The sequence below is a fragment of the Phytophthora infestans genome, genomic scaffold (assembly GCF_000142945.1).
Source record: "Phytophthora infestans T30-4 supercont1.34 genomic scaffold, whole genome shotgun sequence".
NCBI lineage: Eukaryota > Oomycota > Peronosporomycetes > Peronosporales > Peronosporaceae > Phytophthora > Phytophthora infestans.
The window spans coordinates 295137-320822 of NW_003303725.1; the positions used below are offsets into that span (position 1 = coordinate 295137).

Consider the following 25686-nt stretch of genomic DNA (forward strand, 5'->3'; position numbering starts at 1 on the left):
CAGCACAGAAAGGAATGTTGGGTTTTTAAGCGACAGCTGAGCTGGACGAGCACCACCACGCCAGTCGTGTGAACCTTCGAGCTGACACTCTACTACCGTCTTACCCCGCATATAAGGCATATGTGCTCTAAATAAATATGGGATTCGCTCGACATCTAGCTTAAACCTCAATTTGACCACCTATCTAATTAGAACACATGTGTAAAACACAAGGCTGTACCAGCCAATGAATATTCTTGAGAGCTCCCAACCAACCACCCTTCTGAACAAACTTGTCGGTGCTGCTGTTACTTGGCTTTAATTCTCTTATTTTAAAATTTACACCATATGTGCTGAGCGACGTAGCTATAGTATCCACGAGAAAATCGCTGTTCTAGCAGACTATCGGATAGGCGTGAAAGGTCACGGCTTTGCTGCTCTTAGCAAGAAGCACAGCGTGGCGGTTTGAACCCACGCCGATCGCGTAGGAGGGTCAAGCCTTAACGACCAAGCCATATTCCAGGACCCATAGACTTGCTTCTTTAAAGTCAAACAATTTGTTCGTTGTACAACACATAGGCTTTCTAAACGATTATAACACACAAGCAGCGTTGTATTCATTTACAGCACCTATGCCTTATATGCGGGGTAAGACGGTAGTCCACGCCCACCCCACGAATGTAGTGTCAATCCCTCGCCAAAATCAATAACATGCAGACACGCCAAATCATACAACAATCAATCGCAGTTGAAGAGCAGCAGCCAGCTTACCCATTTAAACTCAAGCGAAGTCTTACATGCTGGGCATCAGAGAAGCGCGTTCACCAGAAGAAGCGCTCCAACCGCAAACCGCCTGATGCCCGCGAAGAAAAACAACCACGGAAAATACAAGGAAACGTAGCGGCGGTGATGGGAAATGCCAACTCCAGTGCCGGATGGTGTAAGCACAGCTTCTATGGCAGTAACAGCAGAGCAACCCGCCGAACCCTTAGTTTACATGGTAGTACGACCGTTGCACTGGCACCCCCGTCCATTATAGTGTCATGCTGAAACGCTTGTTACATTCTCTCTGCTGAAGGGAGTTTGGCTGTCACAGCGGGATTTCGACGATGCAGGGAGCGCATACACCATCGACCTTGTTTCGCTCTTTATTGGATTGTTTTAGGTCCTCTCATTGGATACGCAATTCCAAAAAGCAGACAAATGGGTCGGCGTGGCATCGTAAACCTTAACGTTTTTTAGCATCATCGTCAAAGCCGGCGTGGGGGTCGCTTTGCCAGCTCCACACTACTGAATCCGGTTTTGCGGAGAATGATAGCAATTTGGCAGCAATCGACGCCAGCAACGAGCAGTATAATCCATTGGAATCTCAATGCTTGAAGCCGAGAGTATAAAGAACATGCATTTTGACAGCGTTGCACACGTCGTGGAGCCTTCCGATTTATATCATGTCGTTGGGGGATGCAATAGTTTACGCCAGTCCTTTTGCTTTAGCCATGTACCTCATCAAAGAGAATGCTGATAGCGACTCACGAGCTGTGACAGCTAGCAGCGCGACTGAACCATTAGTTCTTGACACCGATGGAAGTATATCACTAGCAGCTGTATTGTAAGTGGGTTCGACCAAGGAGCAGAAATAGTAGCAATCGAAAGGAATAATTCTACAAGATCGACAAGCGGGTGGTGCTACGATTTCAGAAGAAGCAGGACATGTGAAACAGATCCGGAGAATTAAATCGCTTTTGAATATGTTGAAGAATACGGGTGGAAAAGATGTGGAAATCGGCAGAGACGTGTCACTTGACGATGTTAGTGCTGCAGGCAGGACCAAGTTTGGCCGGAGACTGATAATGAATAATCATATGAAGCCTGGGGGCAGATATCACTTACGGATTTACAAGCCTTGATGCGCTTCATCGTGGATAGCTATCAATTTTCGAGTCAATTGCGCCAGTGAATTGTCTCAACGTCTCCAATGCGTAGTTGCAACAGAAGACTTAGCTGTCTTGCAAATAGATTTGGACGAGCTATCAAAAAATCGTATTAAAATTATGGAACTCGTTATGACTCGAATCAGATAATAAACACTGATCGCTACTACATTTCAGTGCAGCTTCTTGCGGCGCTGTGCCTTAAGGGCCTCTACGGTCGATGAACTATTTGCGGGAACAGTGGAGTTCCTGCATCGTGTCGTCCTAAAATGAAGGAGCAACATCGCGGGCAGTACCGGCCAGTGATTTTGGTCGGACATGGGAGGATTGCAGTGTTGTGGTTTGACAGTGCGGTAGTAAAATTGATCTCAAATGCTGACAAGCCGTCTGAGACCGAGCTTACACGAAGTCTCGGAAATCAGCTGCAGCCGTTTAATGCTCAATCGTGTGTATCCCATTACAATGCAATCGCGCAAGGTGTCGCTCATCTGGATCAATTGCGAGGGCGAGTTTTGTCAGCAGACGGTCAAACAGTTAAGAAATGATATAGTAAATTGGAATGGAGTTCGGCCCGTGTGAATGCATACATGTCAAGACGACTGATTTTGATATGACCAATTATCGCGGTTTTTCGTTGTTCAACTTGCAAGGGAGCTAACGCAAGGTAAATGGATGGAGACGCCTAGCGACAACACGATGGTCTACTCACACAGGGCCGAGGAGACAATTACAACGCCAATCGAAGGGGCACCTATATGGCAATGTGGCTTGTCAGGACTTCCCGTAGTGAGCAGCCCACAACAACTTGTGATGCGCTGCGTTCGAAGCAGCTTTTTGACAAAAGGCAGCGGCACCGGCACTGCGTAGTATGAAGGTGGGGAGACCGATATCCCACCGTTGTAACAAACCATTGCACGCTACATTGCGTAAGTCTCTGTTAGATTGTGCATACAGCTGCTTTCGAGGCTTACTCTTATCAGCAGCCAGTACAGACTTGTTAAAAAATATGCCACAAGTTTTAATTACCCCAGGGTCTTTTCTCAAGAGGAGGGAACCTGAATCAAAGCCCGTTGTTCCAGCGAAAACTGAAGGCCGAACGAGATGCAAGAACACCTCAAACAGAATGCATACATGTACATGAAAGCCATGATACCGCTGTTTAGTTGAGCAATGTAATTTACAATCAAATGCTTTCATGTCTACTTTCGTTAAGTATATATACAGGAGCATTTCTTGGTGTCCAGTTCACAGCAACCTTTACAACGCCATGCCGTTGCCAAAGGCCGCAAAACTGTTTAGCCAGCTGATATTATGTCGGGGGCAGATCTCGCTTGTGAATGCAGCAACCCAGGCGGCCTTCATGAATGAAAGCTCATTTGTGATGTAGATTTGTTGCGGTAGGATCAAAGCACAAGTTATTCCCAAATATAATGCTAACGCTGGAAAACTGAAATATTATCGAAAGCTCAATGCGTGTCACACCTTCTGCGTAGGGAAGCATTCTCTTCCGTTTCCAGTATTCTGCAATACTGGAAACGGAAGAAAATGCTTCCCTAAAATCCCGTTACAGCGATCGACCAAATCACGTCGTATCTTCATTCAACTCTCACTCGAAATGGTTTTAAAAGTTCAATTTGGATCAATACGTTACCTAATCCAGCGCCAATGCCCATGGACATATCCACAGCTCAAATAGCTTTAATTACCTTTACTGCATCAATCATCGCAGGAACACAGCAGAGCAGTAGCTCACCAACATTCAAATTATGCAAACTTGGCGGATTGACAATTTCCTGTCTCGACACGTATTTAAACATTGCACGCACGAGTTCACAGGCCTCCTTGGACTCTATTGCTCTGGACGTGAGCGTGGGTTTCGACATCTTCTTCTTTGCTTGGCTTATCTTTTTCGCTGGCTTCTTCTCGGGGTTGACCTTCGTCTTTTCCGCACGACAGGCAACCATCATCTTCTTTGCAGCTGCAATATATGCTGCAATCTTGTCCTGCGTTGAAGGGCGCGACAGAAGATGCCGCGCCGGAGTAGAAGTCGTCGCCCTCACCGTCTTCATATGTGTGGTCTGCACGTCCGCATACGCGTGTTCCCCCTCCTCCCTGGTGTTCACAATACCTCTGTCGCCAAAATAGGCGTCAGTCTCACGCTCCCTGTACAAATAAGCCTTATGCTACGCTACCGTGAGGTGCCGGGCCTCCCCACGTTTGCATCCGAGCCGCGCAAAAATGCTTCCGACTCGCTGCGTGTTTCGCGAGAAGCAACCATCTTCTACCTCTCGGCTTTGTGCCAGCTAATCTCGAAACGAATGAGTGGCGGCTGGTCACAGCTGCGACAAATATGTGAACAGTTCTTGTGAAGAGTGCAGGGTCTTTGTGCTAGAATTTTGCCTAACCCTGTGCATTTCACATTCTTTAACCAGTCGTATAATACAGTGTTGGCAATAACGACGTTGCAACAGGTGAAGCAACGTGATTTACTTTTTACCACCCGTGGTAACGTTTTTACGCGTTTTTACACGTTTTTACGGATCTCGAACACAAGACAGAATCCTTCATCAGTTTATTTTGTGTTAGCGCGTCATGACGTCCCACGACAAGGAGCTGGCGCGTCTCCGGACGTGTAGTGGCAAGCTCATTTTGCTGGCTGGAATCTTGGGTGACGCCGCTGTAGCTCTGGCTCAGTGGCAATTCATGGCAAGGTGAATACGAATCACAGCAGCCGCTCAACCAAAACGAGACGATGTGCACCAACATCACGTTCGGACTGCCGTTCGACGCCGACAAGTACGAGGACGCTCTGCGCGTGAGCTTACTTAAGACGTACCCTGACTGCTGGAGGCCGTACGGAGATCGGTGTGAAGGGCCTCAATCTTAGTAGCAGCCACCGCACTCGTGTGGCCATCGCTTGTGCGGTGTATCAGGACGTCGGCATTTATCTGCTGGAAGCCGTTCTGTCTGCAGTGGACAGCCATGTGGGCACCAACATCTTCAAGGCGTGCTTAAAGGAGTCGCTGAAGGGCAAGCTGGTGCTGCTAGTGGCGCACTCGCTGAGCTTCGTGAGCCATTGCGACCAGGTCGCTGTGATTGCTGACGAAACAATCATCGAGCAAAGATCGTTCAAGAAGCTGATGATGGTGTCGAATAGTGAGAATGAAGAAGACAAGGAGGACATGACGTCAGCAGGGTGTTTAGAGAATAACTTGGCGCTTTCGAGTGATGAGCGATGAATTCCAATGATTCAAATGCTACATATACTTGGTAGCCAACGTTGGCAGCTTGTATTGAAAAAACTTATAAGAGCGCTCTTTACAACTTGGCACAGTTTACCTATATCTACGAGAGAGGAAGCTTTAGCGTCCAGTCAGCTTTTACGGCGATGCTGCTACAGCAGGCAGCTCCACCCAGCTTGAAAACAGCGTTTCTAGCGTAACCTGTTGAGCTCTCAAACCCGTCAAGAGCTTTCCCTGCGGATACGATGGAATACTTCATCTGGAAGCTCTTGGCTTCGGTTAGCTACAGGAACTGGCTCCAGCTCTGGGTCGTAAACATACCATTCATCGTCACCGACGTTATTCACAATATTTTCTCCATCGTCTTCTAGATCGACGATGGCGTCCAACCAGAAGTCCACTGCTCCAACAGTCTCCATGTAGTCGACATCAGTAACGTCAGCCAGAGTGGACAGCGAGGTTGCAGGATCGGAAACTCCGTGCATCTGCTGTTTTGGTCTCTCTGCAGGGTTAACAGGCTTCTTCTGTCTTCTACACTCGCCGATATCACTTTCCCGACGATTGCGCTCGCGGACCTCATTTCGAATGATGCCGATGAGTCGAGCTTTATCAAACTTTAGCTTATTTCGCCGTGGTGTCTGTATCAATCCCAGCTCGCTAAAGTAGCGCTCGCATGTCGCAGTGTTCACTGCGACTGACAGAATCACTTTCGCTAGCTGAGGAAGTTTACTGCCCTTGACGTACCACGAATCTGTAACGTGGACCCAATAATCAATTACCCCATTCGGTTGAAGGACACCGGCCTGGTCAGTGAAGTCAGTGTGCTTTTTCGGGGTAAATTTGCCACGCAACCACTTGTCCACATCACCTACGAGTCCGTTGCTGTTGATATCAACATAGCGGCGATAGTAATAGTCAGCAGCAGCGGAGACGCCGTCTACTGACATTAAAATGACAGTATTGTCGTGAGCTTGGATTAAGGCACGCGTATGGGTCACGTAGAGCGGGTGCAATGCGAAAGCGAGAAGCATCAGCGGTTGCTCACAGTTCGCCCATCGCTTCTCCACCACTGGGACTAGATGAGAAGCGTATGCACTGGCAACAAAGGCAGCATGTATTTTTCCAAAGCACCGCACGACGTCCGCCATTGTGTTGTCATCTTTTTGTAGTCGATAGGATGCTTCCTACAGCGGCCGGATGACACGCTCAGCATCGATTAAGTTTCTCCAGAACAGCGGGTCGCGAAATACATGTAGCGTTGTAGGGAATTCAACATCATATCGATATCCGTGGGCCAGATCTTCTAACGCCGATCTAACGCGAAGTAGGCTTGCAGAGCATGCCTGCATGCTATTCCAGCGGGTCTCACACAGCATAATAAAAGCCAAGGTTTCCCCATACATTACATAAACGCGCTCGTTCGCACGCACGAGCCACTTTGCCGATGAACTGTTTAAACTTGCCATCGCAGAAGCTGCCTGCTTCGTTACTGTCTTAAACACTGTCTTCAAAACGGCTTTAACCAAGTTGTTCACGTCATGAGCGAAGCACCGTAAAAACACAATATTTGGCCATCTTAAGGCCAGTATTCGTCTGGCCCTTGCGCATTGACCCGCATCGTCAGTAACGACGGCACCAATAATCCATCCTAGTACCAACGCTCTCATAAGTGATCCCTCCATCTGCTTGGCTATGGCAATGTCATGGTGAGCTGAGTCGACGGGTAGTAACTCAAACTGGACAACAATGCCAAACATGCAAAGTTGGCATGTAAGAAGGTGACGTCGAGCGACATTCTGGTATACGTCAGAAAGGTAATTCATCCGCCCGCCAGTATCCTCTTGCTTCTCTCACAGGCTCTCATTTGACGCAGTTTCTGCGCTTTCTGCATTAATTTTTAGAATACGACCACCGAGCTCTTTTCTTGTAGGTAGTTCATAGCGCGGCTGCATCCGTGCAAACAGCCTCTTGGTTGAATCGCGCTCGATGAAATAGTCTGGTAGCGGGCACTCAGCTTGAAACTCTAGAAGATCACGCTCAAACCTATGTTGCTCGTCCATAGACATATGAAATCACTCATCCGTTTTTGCCGTTTTGCTGCGGTGCTACTCGAAGATCCAATTGACGAGATGGACCGCACAGACGAAATTACAGGTAGGGTCGTAGCAACAGCCTCCGGTCGGTGGTATGGACAGCGCTTTAGATGACTACAATAAGCGTCGGCACGATCACGAATTTACTCCGGTGCTGCCACGTTGCCGGCGCTGTTGCCATGCGCGGCTTGGCACTTTTTGCAGACCCACCAGTGGTGCTTGTCGGATACGCTTCCATCCTTCTGGACAATGGGCACTTGGCTCTTGAAGAAATGACTACGTTCTTCGGAAGCTGGGGCAGGCATCGGCCAGAAACGGAAGGTAAGACGGGCTCAAAGTTATTGTATGAACGACCAGGAAGTTAGAATCTGTGATCCTGCGGCGAATAGCAAGCCACACTCTACGCTGCAAAGTTCCCTTAGATCAAAATAGGATCTTTTCTTATCTGCAGGAGGACACACACTACCACGAACAACCGAAATGGCTTACGAAACAACGCGTAATAAGTCCGTAAAAACGTTCTGACGGGGGTTATATCTTTACCGACTTCTTACCAACGTTTCAACGCGTATGAACGCTTTCAACAAAATTGCGTTTCTACGTCGGTTGCCAACACTGCAGTCTCACGCTCCCTGTTCAAATAAGCCTTATGCTAGGCTACCGTGAGGTGCCGGGCCTCCCCACGTTTGCATCCGAGCCGCGCAAAAATGCTTCCGACTCGCTGCGTGTTTCGCGAGAAGCAACCATCTTCTACCTCTCGGCTTTGTGCCAGCTAATCTCGAAACGAATGAGTGGCGGCTGGTCACAGCTGCGACAAATATGTGAACAGTTCTTGTGAAGAGTGCAGGGTCTTTGTGCTAGAATTTTGCCTAACCCTGTGCATTTCACATTCTTTAACCAGTCGTATAATACGACTCGTATTTACATAATGTGTGGTAAAATGTCATTTTGCAGTTTTTCAGCACATGTCACAGTACAACGTGTAAGTTTGGAGGGGGAACCCTAACTGGGTCGGTCTTTTTCTCTTACTTTAAAAAAACATTGGGATTGATAGCTAGATTTACTATAATTCTTTGCCGATGTAGTGTAATATGCTAATCAACTACTTGTGAACATGGTTCAGATGCACTGCATCAGCCTTTAAATTACTAAAACTGTAAGTTACTACACTTGTTTTAGTTACGCTAAAACACTTTTACAAATTCATTATTTTCTCGGCGTACTGAGTCACGATGATTCCTGCTTTCGTCCTGCGTGTATTTTCGTCCCTAGGGTTAAAACGAGAAATTACTGTAAGTGGCACCCGACGCAACGAAGAGGAGTATGTGTGTAAGCTCTTTCACTGCGTCATTTCTCTCTTAGTCATTTATGTTTACTTCGCTCTGTCAAATTATTGGAGATATCTTCAAAAAGGAGGTACTTTATTGGGTGGGCTTTCGACACTGCAGCTTGTGCGTAGATGATAAGACGTTGATCGGGTAAGACTAGCACAGCATCAACCGCAGGGAAAGGCATCAACAGAGGAAAATACATCATCAATTTATTCTCAATTCTAGATGACGCTTGGATAAACATTGCTTTTGCATCAAATGGACCCAATCGCGACAAGGTGTTGCTGCTGCCATTGATCGGCTCGAACGGTCTTACTGTTAGCGCCCTAGAAGCGAGGCTTGGAGCAGGACTCTCTCGCGTCTCCTTCTTACGCCACGAGAGCAAATCTTCTGTTGGGATCTTCAACAAATAGTAAAGTTTGTCAGATTTAAAAAAAAATTAAGCTCGAGCTAGTAATTGCCTCCACAACCAAGAATGAATATGCCAAACGAAACTCGTCGGGTTCGTTCTCCACGCGTTATAAATGTAGTATAATGTGCTTTTCATGCACTTCCTGTCATCAACGTGGCGATCCATGTGCTCCAAACCATCGACAGTTTTTAGAGCAGCATTCTCGACATGTCGAACCAGCTTACCCAAATCTTCACTGGAAAACACTATTTTAGAAATACCCCCCGCAAGATTGAATATATGTAGCCACTCGTTGTGGTCCTTCAAACTTAATGCATCGTCCACGCCCTGGCACTCCGTTTTTTGGGCTACGAATTAAAGTATAGTGTAAAACGTATAAGTTTATCGTGTGTCCTTATGATGTGTTTTCAAATCTTTGAAATGAACTTCTTTTGTTTTTTCGAAATCGTTGCAGGCCAGGATTATTTACATGGAAGCGCACATGCTATTAATCATGTCCTCGTCCATGATTAAAATTAAATACATTACCGCTCTCCTATTTCCGAAATGAATATATCGAAAGCATTCATTTTATTTTGTGCCGCCTCCAGATAAGATGCCCCAGGACGCGGTTACCGCTAATGCAACCGGCACTCGCGGACGCGCCGACGAACGTCGGCTCCTGCCCCGATACCGAGGCTCGGACCTTTCCAATACGCAGTGGGGAGGCCAAGTGGCGCCACCTGAACTCCTGGTTGGAGGCGGCGATAGCCCTTTGAATGGTGGAGAGAGCAGTGACTGCGAAATGGATGAATCGGAAGGTCATGCGAGTGCTGGAGAGGCGGAGAAATACGTAGGGGCTGGACGTCCGTCGGAAACAGATGGAACGGATGATGATGACGCTGCAATTACGTCTGTGGACCCGCCGGTGAAGTATCACGGCAGTTGGGAAGCTTGGCAAGAATATTTTGAGGACTACTGGCAACGGACGCTGCAAGTAATACCAGTCAAAAATATCATGTCCAGAGCACAACGCAACAAGAGGCTCAAGAAGAAGAAGAAGGGTGAAGACGAGTCCCAGTTGGTGCCCGACGGCTACGACCCGTACCAGCGGACGTATATTTGCACTCATGGATGGAAGAAAAGGAAGTCCCGCAGCGAAGAAAGTCGTCATAGACAGCATATCCGTCTTACGAATTGCCCGTTTCGTTTCGTGGTACAGTGGAATCTCGCTCGTGGAGAATTACAGGTCAAGAATAGTTTTTTTTGGCACAATCACCAAGTTTTTCCTGCAGCCTTCGCTACGTATCCTGCTTCTCGTGTGGTGATGAATCCGCTCGTTGGTGCTCGGGTCGAGGGAAGGCTGGCTGTTAGCGCAAAAGGGTCCAGATTTTCTGATTACTAGCTGGAGCATGACGAGAATGTCATCCAGTGCGACGTGGACAATCTGGTGCGCCACCATGCGTCTGTTTCAAGTGCAGACGATAATGACGCTACCGCACGGAAGATTGCGGTTTTCGCGGCAGCTAGCCCAGAAAACGTGTCGTCTGTTGTGGAGACGACCTGTGGTGAGACGGGGGTTATTTCGTTAGCTTCGGATCATATGCGTCGTATGTACACCCACTTCAGCGAGATTCCGCTAGTCGATTGCAGCCACAAGACGAATCGGTACGTCCTTTTTAAACGTCCAGGATAACAAGGGTTCTAACCAGGATTCTCCAATTTTTTTAGATACAGCTACCAGCTCCTCGCATTCATGGCAATGAACGAATTCGGCGAGGGTGCAGTCATTCAGCACTCGCTGATAGAGGCACACTGAGATTGGCACATGGAAAGGGCGATTGATCACTTCAAGCGCTCTCATCCTACACTAATTCAGTGTCTACGGGTCATTGTCGTTGATAAGGACCTGAACGAGATTCGCGTGTTGGAATCAAACTTTCCAGACGCCGGAATCTCTCATTTGTCACTTTCACGTGATCAAGTACCTGAAGGAAATGAGGTCGAAGCCAGAATTCGGGAAAGTTTCAGCTGAAGATGCAGGTCAGATCGACGGAGCCATTCACAAGATGGTATACACTGCCTGTAAAGGTTTTACGAGACTGCGCATGCATCTCTCAAGGGAATCTGTGAGCGATTGAGTCTTACTGGATTTTACGAATACTTCAAGAAGAATGGGATACGTGCCAAGATAGTTGGGTCTAATATTTACGAGCAAAGATGCCACACTTTAAGAATCATACCAATAATCGTTTAGAGAGTTTCTTTGGAAAGTTGAAATAAGACGTGGATGAATCTACGAGCATGGCGATGTGCGTGAAAGCGTTGGTCGTCCAGAATCGCCGAGTGACTAATGAATACCAGTATCAACTGTCTTGAATTGGACGTTTTGTGAGCAATTCTTATGATGAAGAGATGGCGACTGTAACGGGGTTACATGGTGTGGAACACACAGGGGTACGAAGTACCCGGAGAGTTAACAAACTCTCAGTACATAAGTTGGAGAGTTAACAAGGTCTCTCAGTACGTTGGCTGAAAGCCACACGTTATGCATTTGATTAGATTTAACTATGCTAGATCGTTAAAGTGATACATTTACCCCTAGGCGGCTTGGCTGCAATAATAGTAAATAAAACACTTCTGGTTTTGACGCATAAAAGTTAAGGTATTAACTTTGAGCCCTGGTCTTGGGCTGTAAGTGTCCTTCGGATAAGGAACTTAGTATTAGTGACTCTTTGAGTCGAGCGTCTTCCTCTGACGCTAAAGCTACGGCAGCCCCGCTGCACTTGGTAGCACTTGTAGTCAATCCCGCTCCTGCGTCGGTTGACTATATCCTCTGCGAGGATGGAACACCCTGTGTTCGCAAATTTGTCCCCGGCGCAGCAGGACGCGCTTACTAAGCTTATGTCATTGCTTGCGTGGCCCATCTTGCATCGCAAGGTCCAGAGGCGGTCACTGCCAGGCTGGAATCGTTCTCCCGCTACGAGAACGCGCTCTTGGAGCATGTCTAAGAGAAGATGAGCGCCGCAACGGCGGCGGCGTCGATGACGCGTGAAGAGTCTATGAGACTGAAACCGCTCATGGTGAGCGTAAAAACCTTTGAGGGGAAGGATGGAGAGAATCTCCTTCTCTGAACCCGTGAGGTCGAGATGGCCATGGGATCGGCCCTGCTCCAGTCTGAGCATCAGCGCGTGGCGCTGGCTATCTCCAGGCTTGGAGGTCGCGCTCGCAAATGGGCACTAACGTGCGGCACGTCTGTTGACGCTGCATTTCCCACTTGGGATCAGCTGAAGCAACAGCTTTCGCGCGTGTTCGCGCCGCCTAATCAGGCGTACCGTATCCGGTCGAAGTTCCTTGCTACCCGCCAGGGTAAGAAGGAGTTATTGGACTATGTCCAAGAGTTGAGAACTCTTATCGCCGGAATGGCGGCGGACCCTCTTCCAGAACTGGTCAGCGTGACCGTGTTCATGGAGGGACTTCGTGTGAGCGCAGCTCGAACGGAAGTGTTCCGTGTACACCCTAACTCTTTCAAAGAGGCGGTGAATGTGGCATTAAATGCCGAGCACAACTTCAGGTCGGCTCGATCTGGTTGGAGCGCTAGTAGCGCAAGCTCTTCGAGCGGTCCAGAGCCGATGGACCTCAGCTATGCTGAAGATGAAGAAGTGGAGCTTCTTGCTGCGGAGCAGCGTGCCGGCATCCGCCGATGCTTTGTGTGCAATAGCACTAAGCACTTGAGGGCATATTTCCCGTTGCGCAAGAAGCGCGTGGCTCCGGCGAGCCAACCCTCCGGGTCATCGCCGGGAAACGGCAACTCCCAGTAGGCGCGGGGCGGCCTACTGGGGAAGAACTGAGTTCTCTTGTGCCTCGAGGAGGTAGAGGGCAACGGGGCTCAGCCCGAAGAGAGCTGAGCTCTCTTACGAGAAGAGTGTGTGCAAGCCGGGCTTGCTGGTCGTTCAAGCGAACGTGAAGGGCTTTGCAAAGTCGTGAAGGGTCTTAAGTGACTCGGGAGCCTCGGGCAACTACGCCCGTCGCTCCACCCTAGAAGGAAGTCAGCTGTATGCTGAAGCACTGGAAGTGCCAACGAGAGATACGATCTCTGTCCGTCTCGCGACGGGGACACTGGTAACTGTGTCGAAGGTCTATGTCGACCTTGGAGTTAAGTTTGAGAGCTTCGATAGCGTGGAGCGCTGTTTGGTCTTAGACCTGGATGCGAGGTATGACCTCATCCTTGGCATGGCATGGCTGGAACGCCATGAGCCATGGATCGACTGGAAGTCAAAAACGCTGGGTGCGTCGCACCCTGCTCCTAGTGGAGCTTTGGTGAGTCATGAACCCACCTCTGCTAGGAAGCAGAAGCGCTTTTGGAGCGAGCACGAGGCCGAGGCGGCCGTGGTGCTGGACATTGGTATGTCCGAAATTGTTAGTAACGAGGTTGCTGTTTTCCCTGAGGGCGTACGTGGTGCGGCACGTTATCCGCTGAGCGGTGCAGGTCAGGTCAATGACCAACTGCTGGGTCCTGGTGAGGACGAGCGCGGAGTGGCGCGTAATCCACTGAGTGGTACGAATCTGGTCGATGACCTACCGCTGCGTGACCCGAGGGTCGCGGTCGACTGCGAGTCGAGGCATCATGGGCGTGGCCCAAGAGATGCAGGTGAAGTGACACCTAGTTCACTGTGTGAGGGTCAAGGACCTCATGGCTTTCAGCCGAGTGTCTTGCGAGACACTGTATCCTCTTCGAGGAGTGATGGTGCTGCTGCACCCGGTGGTGGTGACGGAGATGTCGCCACACCGCCCTCATCCGGCCGGGCTCGGTCGCGGTGGAATAGGAGACGAAGACGCAGGGCGTCTGTGACGTCTTCGACGTCGGACGATGTGTCCAACGTGACGAGCGGTGATGCTCCACGTGATTGCTGTGAACAGCTGTATACACTCGTGAACGGAGTGACGGGGGGGGTGGGTAGAAGGCGATATCAGCCTTGACACTCTGCCCGCTGCCGATGCTCTGCTAGAGCTGGACGAGATGTCCATTGCCGAGTTTGGCGAAGCCTTGAAGGCCGGCGAGCTAGCCGAGGTGGTCCTGCTGGGACCTGAGGAGGAGTTGAACTCCTCATCCGTCGTGGACGACGCGGTCCTAGAGGACACCAAGAAGGCGCTGAGCGCAAGAAGTGGATCGGCGATCCTCAAAGATCCTTCGGATCCCTTCTAGCTGGTGGTGAAGGAGTATGGAGACGTTGTCTCGAAAGACCCACCGACGGGCCTGCCTCCAGATCGAGGCGTGTGTCATGAGATTGACCTGGTTCCTGGAACCAAATACTGCGTAACAAGGCAATGGCCTTTGCCGAGAGAGCAGTGTGACGTCATTGACGCATTCTTCCGTACGAATCACGAGGCAGGGATGGTGCGTGAGAGTAAGTCTCCGCACTCAACACCCACGTTCTGTGTCAGAAAGCCGAACGGCAAGTGGCGCATTGTTCATGCCTTTGACAAGCTAAATGCGGCCACTATCCCGGCGCAAACGCCGATTCCTCGCAAGGATGTTCTGCAGAGCAACATGGTAGGCTGTACGTTCTACAGCGCGCTCGACTTGGTCGATGGCTACTACCAATTGCTCATGAGAGCGAGCGACATTCCGCTGACAGCGGTGAGTACTCCTAGCCGTATGCTCTGGGAGTGGCTGGTGATGCCCCAGGGGCTGTCGAACGCACCAGCAACGTTCAATCGTCTTGTGACGCAGTTGTTTAGGCCCCACCGGGCGTACGCTCAAACGTACGTTGACGATATATTCGTCCATAGTCGTGCTGAGCACGGAAAGTCAGACGTGGAAAACCACATTGACCACTTGCGAGCGGTGCTCGAGTGCATGCGCACTAATAAGTTGTATGCCAACTTGGATAAGTGCGTCTTTGGCGCGGAGGAAATACCTTTCCTTGGGTGCTTCATTGGGAAGCGTGGCTTAAGGGCAGATCCTGCCAAAGTCAAGGCCATCGTGGACTGGCCGGTTCCCAAGAACCAAAAGGACTTACGCAAGTGGCTAGGCTTAGCCAATTACTTGCACAAGTACAGCGCGAACTACGCAGAGATGGCTCGGCCATTATCAGATCTCCTTAAGAAGGACGCACCATGGTGCTGGAACGTCGAGCACGACGGAGCCTTTGAGGCTGTGAAGGAGGGCCTTCTCCAGGCTCCGATCCTTGCGCTACCGGACCCGAATAGTCCGTTTAGCGTCGTCTGTGACGCCTCCGATTTTGCAATCGGTTGTGCTTTACTACAAGCAGACGCCGAAGGGCGTGAACGCGTGATCGCGTTTGAGTCTCGCCAGCTCAAAGCTGCAGAGAAGAACTATCCAGTTCATGACAAAGAGCTACTTGCAATGAAGTATGCTCTAGTCAAATTCAGGGTACACCTGCTAGGCTCTAAGCCTTTTGTGATCTTTACTGATCATGCGTCGTTACGCACTGCGACACAGTCGCCTCATCTCTCTCAGAGAATGGCAAGGTGGCTTTCCTTCTTTGCCGAGTATAGCTTCGAGGTGAAGCCCAAGCCGGGGCGACTTAATGTAGTGGCCGATGCGCTCTCGCGCAGGCCGGACTACGAGTTAGCTCATGTCACGACAGTAACGTCGTCAGTGCCTGACTTGATACGCGGAGCGTATGCACAAGACGACATGTGCGTAGCGCTGCTACGGGCTCTTGAGAGCGAAGCGTTTAAAGACTCTGACAGGGAATTGTCTGGGCGCTTACGCGCGAGGCTGCATCGATACTCGCTCGATGGCGGCCTGCTGTACTACAGCACCGACTCTGAGGACTACCCTCGTGTAGTCGTTCCTCATGATGAGGATCTAAAGTATCGAATCCTCTATGAGGTTCATGATACGCCCGTGGGCGGGCACTTAGGTTGGAAGAAGACCAATGGCTCGGTGAGCTGGATGTACTGGTGGCCCAAGATGTATAAGTGGGTTGGCACCTATGTACGCACGTGTGAGACGTGTCAACGGACGAAGTCCGCGCCGAGCACGGCAGCGCCATTGGCGAGTTTGCCTGTCCCCAAGGGATGTTGGCAGTCCATGAATATGGACTTTGTGTTTGGCCTTCCCAAGGACAAGGCAGGAAACACGGGTATTGTGGTCTTTGTAGACCGATTGAGCAAGATGGCTCATCTAGCGGCGGTGCCGGACACCATAGATAGTGAAGGTACAGCTTTGCTGTTTTTAGACCGTGGCTGAGGCAATTGTCTCGGATCGAGACCCGCGCTTCACCGCGAAGTTCTGGACGTCCCTCTTCAGAGTGCTTGGCACTCGTTTGGACATGTCCACAGCGGACCATCCGCAGACCGATGGTCAAACCGAACGCGTGAATCGCGTTGTAAAGGATATCCTCCGAAGCGTATGCGCTGAGGCGCCAAAACGCTGGAGCCAGATGCTACCATTTGTTGAGTTCGCATAAAATAATGCAGTGCACGCCTGGACAGGCTACACTCCGTTCTGTGTGAACGGCTTGGTTAACCCTCGCGTCCTACTGACGCCGCCACGCAGTGGCTCAGGGCTTGATGGGGGAGGGATAGCCGAGCGGCTAGCTGATGTCAGCCCTGTTGCGGTTCGCAAGCAAGTCAATGACTTTGTCTCTTTGAGACTAAGCGTAATGCGTCAAGTACGCGCCGTAATGCGTAATGCGTCAAGTACGCGCCGCTATGGCTGAAAGCCAAGACATGCAAAAAGAACATGCAGATGCCAAAGGCAGACGCAATGAAGAAAGGTTTGAGGTCGGAGACCAAGTTTTATTAAATGCAAAAAACCTACCTACTCATGCAGTGTCTGCAGTCTTTAAGACAAAATTGAGACCACGGTTCATAGGACCGTTCAAGGTCGTGGCCAAGAAGGGCCTAGCGTATACGCTTAACCTTCCGAAGAAGATGCGCACGCATCCAGTCTTCTACGTTGGCTTACTTAAGCCGTATCAGGACCCTGCTCAGGTGAGCGCGGAGGCGTTGGCGCCAACGGTGGCTGGGCCACGACAGGCTGCGCAACAGCGGGAGGCCGAACCACGGCAGGCTGAGCGACAGCGGGTGGCGGGGCCACAAGACGCAACAGCAAGTCGATCTGACCTTGCAGCTGAGCGACTTGACGCTCAAGGTCCGCGACTCGGTTCTGAACCGACTGTGGTTGTTCAAACCAGTCCACGCGGTGGTTCGTCTCATCGAGACCATCTGCAAGGCGACTCAGAGAGTCAGTCGTATCATGGAGATACGGGTTCAGAGAACCCACACGCTGCTCCAGCGCGAACACGTCGCTGCGACTCGCGACGCGAGAGTCCAGCTGAGGCTCGGCCTCCTCCTGCTCTGCTCGACGAGCACGGCGAGCTCCACTTCCATGTGGAACGTCTGGTGGCGAGGCGCAGGCGCCAGGGTCGTACTCAGTACCTTGTGAAATGGAGGGGTTATCCTCACTCACAAAACTCTTGGGAGTTTGAGGTTGTCCTCCGGCAGGACTGCTCTGACGTCGTCGACGCTTTTGATCGGGCACACTCACTTCCCCGCCGCTACGGCGTACGACCACGTCGTCAGGCGCCGAGCGCTTCCCGCCGCTAGAACGCGGGGATGACAGGTCGGTGGCTGAGCTCAAGCTCCGACCAGTGGCTGGAGCAGCCGGCTCATAGGAATGAGCGGTGCTCGCAGCATGAGCAAGAGGTGGTGACGCCTCGAGGTGATGGGGACGGGGTCCCAGTGTTCGTCGACGTGCTTTCGACTTAGCGAAGTCTAAGCGCAAACGTCTCTCAAGACGAATATCAGTTTCAGAGAAACTTGCTCGAAGAGCATTGTAGGAGGGGAGCCGTCGAGCTCCCTCCACCCAGCTTCGGAATTGTGCTTCATAAGCACGCTGGGATTCCCCAGTGTTGAGAACAACCGGGATGGTTTGCATCGAGGGAACCGGTTGGCGGTTGAGCTGCATCTGCAGGCGCGCCTGATACTCCTGAGGAGTTGTGACTTGTGGAGTCAGATATCGCTCTCGGAGCCGGTGCCGTTGCACTTGCTCATCAGCAGTCGAGGCCGCAGGCCCACACGTGTACGTGTTCAGCGGCTGCTGCGCCGCGAGGCGGGCCGCTTCGGCAGGGTTCCGCGGCTGGAAGCCGTAGTCACGGCGTGACGTTAGAACAAGTGGTCGGACCACAGGTCGGAGCGACTGCGAGCGCTGCTCATTGGACAACTGACGGCCTTGGGCCTCGTCCAGGTCATTCGTAATGACGTTGTGATCGTATCGATCTTCCTCGTCATACCGCGACGATAGCGGTGGCGCATCGCGCAGCGAGCGAATCGGATTCGAACGTTCAGAGAACGGATGCGGTGTCCGCAGGTCTCTTCTTGTTTGAGATTGCGCCGTTGAGCGGCTAGACCTCACAGAGGAAGCTGGGGAAGACGCGGCACCAGTGTGCGACCTCGGAGAGGTTGGGTTGGAGTGATCCTCACTACCCATGGGCTCGTCGTAATCGACTTCGCCCTCTTCGAGTTCCGAGAACAGACCATCGTTCCCTCTGGGCGGCGCCCGCGGCTCTGACGAGCTTTGAGCTTTGCTCTCTTCTTGTTGACGGCTCATGGAGCGTTGACCGTGTCGACGGCGATACTCTTGGTGGTACTTTGCCACCGAAAGAGACGAAGATGCTCTTGGAGCAGTTGCGGAGCGCAGTTGGGGGTCTGGGACCGACGAGGCAGGGGCGGCGCGACGCGCTGTAGACGTTGGGCCGTGGGCCGGAGTGGAAGTGCCAGGCATCAAGGATGCGAACGCGTTTGTGAGCTCGTGGAGCTGCAGAACGCAGAGGTGAGGTCTAGTGACCTCCGTCCTCTTTACAAGACGTGACCTCGCTGAGGAAAGTTCGAGAACGGAATGCTCTCATCTTAGTGAGGGAAAGTGTAACGGGGTTACATGGTGTGGAGCACACAGGGGTACGAAGTACCCGGAGAGTTAACAAACTCTCAGTACATAAGCTGGAGAGTTAACAAGGTCTCTCAGTACGTTGGCTGAAAGCCACACGTTATGCATTTGATTAGGTTTAACTATGCTAGATAGTTAAAGAGATACATTTACCCCTAGGCGGCTTGGCCGCAATAATAGTAAATAAAACACTTCTGGTTTTGAAGCATAAAAGTTAAGGTATTAACTTTGAGCCCTGGTCTTGGGCTGTAAGTGTCCTTTGGATAAGGGACTTAGTATTAGTGGCTCTTTGAGTCGAACGTCTTCCTCTGACGCTAAAGCTACGGCAGCCCCGCTGCAGCGACACTTTTACGGTTCACTACGCATTACGTTGCCGAGCAGACCGAGATGCAGTTCGCGGCGGCGCTGGTTCAAGCTGATACTTATAACTATACCAAGGACTCGAGTGGATGTGTCACTGTGGTTGTGATTGGAAATTGCCCGAGCACAAGGTGAATTTGAAGGATTGGTGATGCGACTGTAAAAAATTTAAAGGAATATGAAGCTGCCATGTCGTCACACCATTGCGTACAGAAGATATTTTAAGGCACGGGGCTCTAGTACTCCTTGGGAAGAATTGACGAGAGGTGGGTATGCATTATACAGGAATATCCAGGATTTTCTTGCGTACCTGTCTTGTAGATGGACCACCAATTCACCATCTCTAAGGAAGGTGAAGCAATTCTCGTACGAAAACTTACGAATGAAGATCCTGGATCTGGGGTCAAGAAGCTGAGGACCCAATCAGAACGCTACAGGGAGGCTGTAAGAGCCACACACCTTATCGCCAACGGAATGGCGGATATCAAAGATGACTCCGAGTTTGACGACATGTTGCGGTCTATCCCGGGTCAATGGCGAAATGTTCGCCAGCAAAAATGGCTTCTGTTAATGTCCCGGCGGCGGTACAGATGAGGACGGTGAAGAGCGGTTGGATGGTGAGAAGAGCTGTACTTCTAAACAAGTCAAGGTCGAATTTGGCATAAGTTCCAGTGAAGATGAAGATAATGCTTCTAGAGAATCTACTGCAAGCACGGAAATGACGATTCGATTGAATCCTAAAGCCAAGAAGGTAAGGAGACCTCAAAACAGAAGAACGCTACTAGCGCTGGCGAAAAAAAGAACCGAAAATGGTACTAAGCTACTGAGGCGGGTAGAAAGACTACCGGAGAGGTAACTTTGACTGCTTTGCTAGACGCTCTTGAACATCAGAAGCCTGGATTGATCGAAACGCAGAGAAGTTTGTCGGGCGTCCTCGTCAAACACACTGAAGCAGAGAAGAAAAAGCCAAAGTTCAAGACACAGAAGAATCCTGTTTTAATCCAGGATCCGTTCTACATCCTCCCCAATAACCTGTTGGATGCGTGTGTTAATGTCATCCCTGTGTCAAACACCGTCGAGACGGTGATATCGATTGTCGATTCGCAGTCCAGCCAAGCTTCCAGTACGCAGAGATCGCCAACCCAAGGAACTGTGGAGGCTGAGTCCATCAAGGATGTTGGTAATTTTACGCGCAGGCAAATTGAGATATTCTAGCGCATCCACACTTTGAAGACCGTTGTGCAGAACGGCGTCGGAATGCACAAATGGCTTGTGAAGGAAGCTATTGCTGCGCTCCCTATCGAACAGCACGACATTATTAAGCAGGTGGCAGACGAAGTAATGGAGACCTTCCCATATGAGCGGATCACAGGGCTTCCGAACCTCCCAGACTACGACTACGCAATGCTCTACAGCGCGATCCCGCCCACATGGCTCACCGACGCTGCTATACGCGCGTTGTGCCGGTGTTTATCGGAAGATTACCCCACATGCAAGTTTGCTGGGTTTCAGTCTGTGCTCCTGAAATCCAAGCGGACGCGTAATAGCGAAGGGCATCCGGTGAATGCAGCGATTCAAGCGGCAGCTCTACAACATGCAGCCGATGGCGCCGTCGAAACTGTGTTGCTACCACTGAGCTTCAACAATTTTCACTGGTGCTGCGTGGTGATCAAGGTCAAGAAGAAGAGAGTCTACTACTACGATCTGCTAAACCAAGATCCATACATGAACACTGCTAGGGGTGTCGCGACGAATCTCAAGATCTCTGGATTGCAAGATTTCAACGTGATCGCGCGAAACAACCCCATCCAGTTCGACGGGCCCAGCTGCGGGGTGTACGTGTGCTGGATGTTCCTCTGTAAGGCCGTTCCTGGACTTCACGTAGATATCAGTGACAAGTCGCTCACGAGACGTCGCGTCAAGTTATTCTTCTACTTCCTGGAGGGTCGTCTGCTTCCTTTGGATGACGCTTCGGGTGCAGCAACACCCGGCGCAGACGACGACGAGAAAAAAAAGACAAGGCCCCGAGCGATGAAGACAATATAGACAACGACGAAGAAATCGCTTCAACCATTATCGCGACATCGACAAGCTAATTGTGCTGGTTGTAAGTCTCGCGTGCATTAACTACATTGAATGCATGTCTTTAACTTCATTGAATACAAGTTAGTTTTACCTTGCAACTCTGTAAATTTGACATGGAGCTTTTCGTAGAGGCAGCATTGATAGGGCTTCGTCGTAGTGAGCGTAAAGTGATTGCATTTGCAGACAGGAATCCAGATTTCAAGTCAGCTGCCAGGATTAAATCATGGCTAAATACCTGATTAATCATGCTAAATGGTCTATTCATTACTGTACGAATCTGTGACAAGGACTTAGTCCTGGATACAATAGGATTAAATCCTGGTTATACGACAGCCCCACGTTCATATCTTCCCACGTCCTCAGCAAATCTTCCTCATATATGGATACTTATTTAAGTTAGATTGTGTCGCCAGGATTATTCTTGATTATTTACATGTATGACTCCTCCTGGCCTGGAACAGCCGCCTTGTTTTTTCGAGTTTAATTCAAACGTATACCGTCTGGATAATGGAAATGTATACATAGGTACATCTGGACGAATGTTGGCCGTGGCAGCACGTATTAATAGAGAAAATGTAATTCTATAAATTACTGGTATATGGAGAAGGCGAACATTTTCTCAAGCACCAGAATACCGAGACGACGAGGTGAAGTATCGACATGATTTTGGTAAAGCCAATGGTAGCTCGGCGTTATTCGCTTATTATGATGTTCACTCTGTTGACGCTGAGCATGCGTTGGGAAAACGTGACAAAGGGGTTTCGCCTTGTACAGGTGTACAACAGTATTTAATTTGTCTACTTTCAATGATGTTCCCATTGAAGCTAAACCCGGATGAATCGTTGAATGAAGACCTTGCCAAAGCCATTAGCAAGATGGAAAAAAAATGATTCCTTTGCTCTTCTTTTGGAGCATGAGTACACTGAAAATAGTAAAGAACTCTTTGGTTCGAAGTGTCTTAAAGGTGCTAACCGTGCGAGATTTCGTGCTCCCCTGGGGGCGAATACTTTCGCTGCGACCGACAAGAAATTGCGCTTTTTTATGGACCGGTTGCTCCACGGCTACAGCTACAAGACGTATGACGAGGATGAGGAGATTGATGAGCATGTTGAAAGGATTAATTGAAATTCTGTAACTGGAGATGACCTAGGACAAAAAAGAGATCGACAGCAAAGTTCTACTTTCTTAATCCTACTCAGGAGACTCTGTATGAGACCTGGATGCCACACTGGACCCAAACCAAAGATGGTGGATGTATTGGTAATGAATGCTCCGTCAACGTCATTATTTATTCCAGAGTTGCGATTGTTGCGTGCGAAGTATTTTATTTGGACCATATTTCAATCATCACAAAAATGGTCAACCTTCTATTTCGTACCTGGTCAAGTGATTTGATCAAATATCCATCTTAAGTATGGATATGTGTGGTCGACCACCTCCGTCATTTACACTTTCCCGACAACGAAGATAAGTAGCGCCCTTCCTGTACGACCATGAACCAGCAAGTTGTAGCGTCTCCAGCACCTTCTTCACCACTTCACGAGGCCACTATCTGCTCGCCTCCGTGCAGTCCAAGGCACCAGAGCACTGCGAGATCTCGGCACAGCCCCGAGCGCATGCGAAACCCAATCTCTCAGAGCGTCTCAGCTTCGTGACGTATGTTACGTCGCTGAAGTAAGTCTCGTTCCTGCCGCAGTCCAAGCTGTTGGTGTGTCGACGACCACTGCAACGGTCCACGCCATCAAGACTCTGCTGGTCGTGGCCGCAGCTCACGTCATCGTCACTCGTCCGGTCGCGAGTACAGTCCAAGTCGTCGGCGCAGTCATAGTCGTGGTCGCGGTCGCAGCCCACGTCGCCGGCGGAGTTATGGTCGCGGTCGCAGTCCAAGCCGCAGTACAAGTCGTCGGCGCACGTCTCTCCGAGGATATAGCCCAAGGCACCAGATCGCTTCTGTACAACCCCGTGAAAGTCGCTGGCGCGGCACAAGTTCGTCTTGGCGCTCTTTGCATTGCCGCTACAGCTGAAGTCCTCATCGTACCGTTGGACATGATCAGAGACGGAGTCGTCGGAGAAGCTCAAGTTACGTGAGCTGGTCGAGTCGACGCGAAGCCCAAGTCGTCGCTGTAGTTCTTACACTCGGCGCGATTGCAGTCCTCGACAACGTGCAGCTCGGGGAAGAAGCTCAACTCCATAACGAGGCTCTAGCGATGCCTGCAGCGAGCGTTTTCCTGGCGGCTTAAGGGGATCACCTCCATCTTTTTTGAGTAGAGAAGGCGATCACCAGTGTGTCATATCAAATTCACCTTCTACTGCGCATCCTGCAGACGGAGAAGCCGCTGAAGGTATTACACTGCATGTTCCAGCGAACAGTGTTCAGCATCATCGTCGCACTGTTGTCCATGCAGCTGGTCACGTATTTACAGGTTACCATAAATTGGAGGTTAAGATTTCGTACAGGTGAAGCTCCTGCCGGAGTACAAAATGTAAGGCAAAGTTACATTACGATATCAAGACAAATGAGTACCAAATTCGTGGTGAACATTCTTGCGACCGGCGTAGAGTGGAATTACCTGGAGTAGATGTTACCGAATCCATGGAGGAGGCCACTGATGTGATGGCTATCACTCGAATGGACCTGACGGCGGAACGAATCTGGAAGCAGATTCGCAGCGACTTCTACCCTGAGGAAGTATCACTGGTGCAATTCGGACTTACACGTGAGTAAGTCCTCCAGCGAGTTCACCGAGCGAGACGTGCTCACTTTGGTGCAGATTTGCATGGTATTGTGGAGGTTTCGCCGCTGTCACTGGTATCGGGGAACCCACAGCCATTCTTTCAATTTTACAGGTCCTATATGAATGGAACAACACTAGAGCGCTTAGTCGGTTGGGCTCATCCTGATCTGATCAAGCTACTGAAGTACAAACAGACTACGTTGTCTCTCGACCGGACATTCAGGTGCGTCCCGCGCCCATTCTACCAGTGCGCGGTAATGATGGTTTTTGATCATGCAACGGACCTATTCGTCCCTGTATTTTATACATTGTGCACGTCAAAGACCCAAGATACGTACTGGCATTTGATGGAGGCTGTCAATGTCGCTGCAGACGACAAAATCGAGCCGAGCATGGTGGTCTGTGACTTTGAGGCCGGATTGTAAAAGGCAGCACAAGTTCAATTTTCAGATGCAGATATCGTCGGCTGCTACTTTCACTTTAAGCTGGCCTGCCGAAGGAAGATGGAGGCACTAAGCCTCCCTGAAAGTGAGGTCGTCATTGCAATGAGTAAGGGCAGTCTGGATATGCTGAGTGTCATTCCGCACGAGAAGATCAAAGACGAAGGTATCAAATTTGTGAAAGGCAAGATAAGAGACACGTGTGTAGCCAAGAGCATTCGGTATTCGGATGTGTTGAGGAAGCGGTTTTGGTCGTATTTTCGTACAACGTGGCCGAAGACATTCACACCTAGTGTTTGAAATGTTCATGAGGTGGGTGCTGCTATGGCAAGTCGTACTTATAATATTTTAGAGCGTTTTAACCGCGAGATAAACGCGGAGCTAACAGCTCCACACCCTTCTCTACCATCATTTGTCGGCATAATCCAAGCTCTATCGAAACGCTATGTCAGCCGAATTGAGGATATGTCAAAGTCCCGAGCGAAGAAACGGCAACGCCTAGCTCCTGAGCCACTCGATCTCCCTGTCCCTGTGGAACTTGGAGGAAGTGCAGACACCTTAACGACGAACGCGTAGATTACGTAGAGTAGTAAAGATATACAATTTGATGTATATATAGAAATGCATGTAGAAGGTCTTGTATACCAAACAATTTCAAGTCACTTCAGATTTGATCAACTTTCGTCAGGGTCAAGGGATTTGATCAACTTTTGACAGGGTCAAGGGATTTGATCAGCTGGCCATTTATGTGATGATCGAAATATGATCCAAATAAAAGTCAAGGAGGAACTGGCCGTTCGGCCGTGGAAATGACACCGATGGCTTAAGCGATGAGAATACTCAAGCTGCACTCCTAAATATGGTTATGGGAAAGCTATGAAAGTAAATGAAAGGGAACTATTCTTGATGAAGTCCGTTGGTTTATTATGGAGGTGAGTGATTCGTTGTAAGAAACCCTCTCAGCTCGATCCCAAATCTGAAAGCGCAGATCTGGGTGTGTTTGGGTCATCTATCCGGTATTTGTCGGACTATTGCAGAGATCTAGACTTGGAGGCTGAAGAGGTTAAAATTCCTGTCGTCTACCGTTACCAAGCGGATCAAGTGGCTGAAAACTCAAATCGAAAATCTGATAGAAACGTTAGTAGTATGACATGGAACATTACGCCGGCAGTTTTTT

The 25686-nt window shown here is 50.0% G+C and overlaps 3 protein-coding genes across 3 annotated transcripts; 1 reads left to right on the top strand and 2 right to left on the bottom strand.

The window, feature by feature from the left end:
* Positions 1-3343: 3343 nt before the first annotated feature.
* On the bottom strand, positions 3344-4188 carry PITG_14326 (uncharacterized protein; the record flags this gene model as incomplete). The annotated part of the gene is made up of 3 exons (XM_002898764.1): positions 3344-3349; positions 3737-4073; positions 4103-4188. 3 exons carry the CDS (start codon positions 4186-4188, stop codon positions 3344-3346), a joined length of 429 nt encoding a protein of 142 aa, XP_002898810.1.
* Positions 4189-4662: 474 nt separating this feature from the next.
* PITG_14327 (uncharacterized protein) lies at positions 4663-5149 on the top strand (the record flags this gene model as incomplete). Its single annotated transcript, XM_002898765.1, has 2 exons — positions 4663-4725; positions 4784-5149. The coding sequence occupies 2 exons, from the start codon at positions 4663-4665 to the stop codon at positions 5147-5149; spliced, it is 429 nt and encodes a 142-aa protein (XP_002898811.1).
* Positions 5150-5864: 715 nt separating this feature from the next.
* PITG_14328 (uncharacterized protein) lies at positions 5865-6300 on the bottom strand (the record flags this gene model as incomplete). Its single annotated transcript, XM_002898766.1, has 2 exons — positions 5865-5903; positions 5932-6300. The coding sequence occupies 2 exons, from the start codon at positions 6298-6300 to the stop codon at positions 5865-5867; spliced, it is 408 nt and encodes a 135-aa protein (XP_002898812.1).
* Between the last annotated feature and the right edge of the window lie 19386 nt (positions 6301-25686).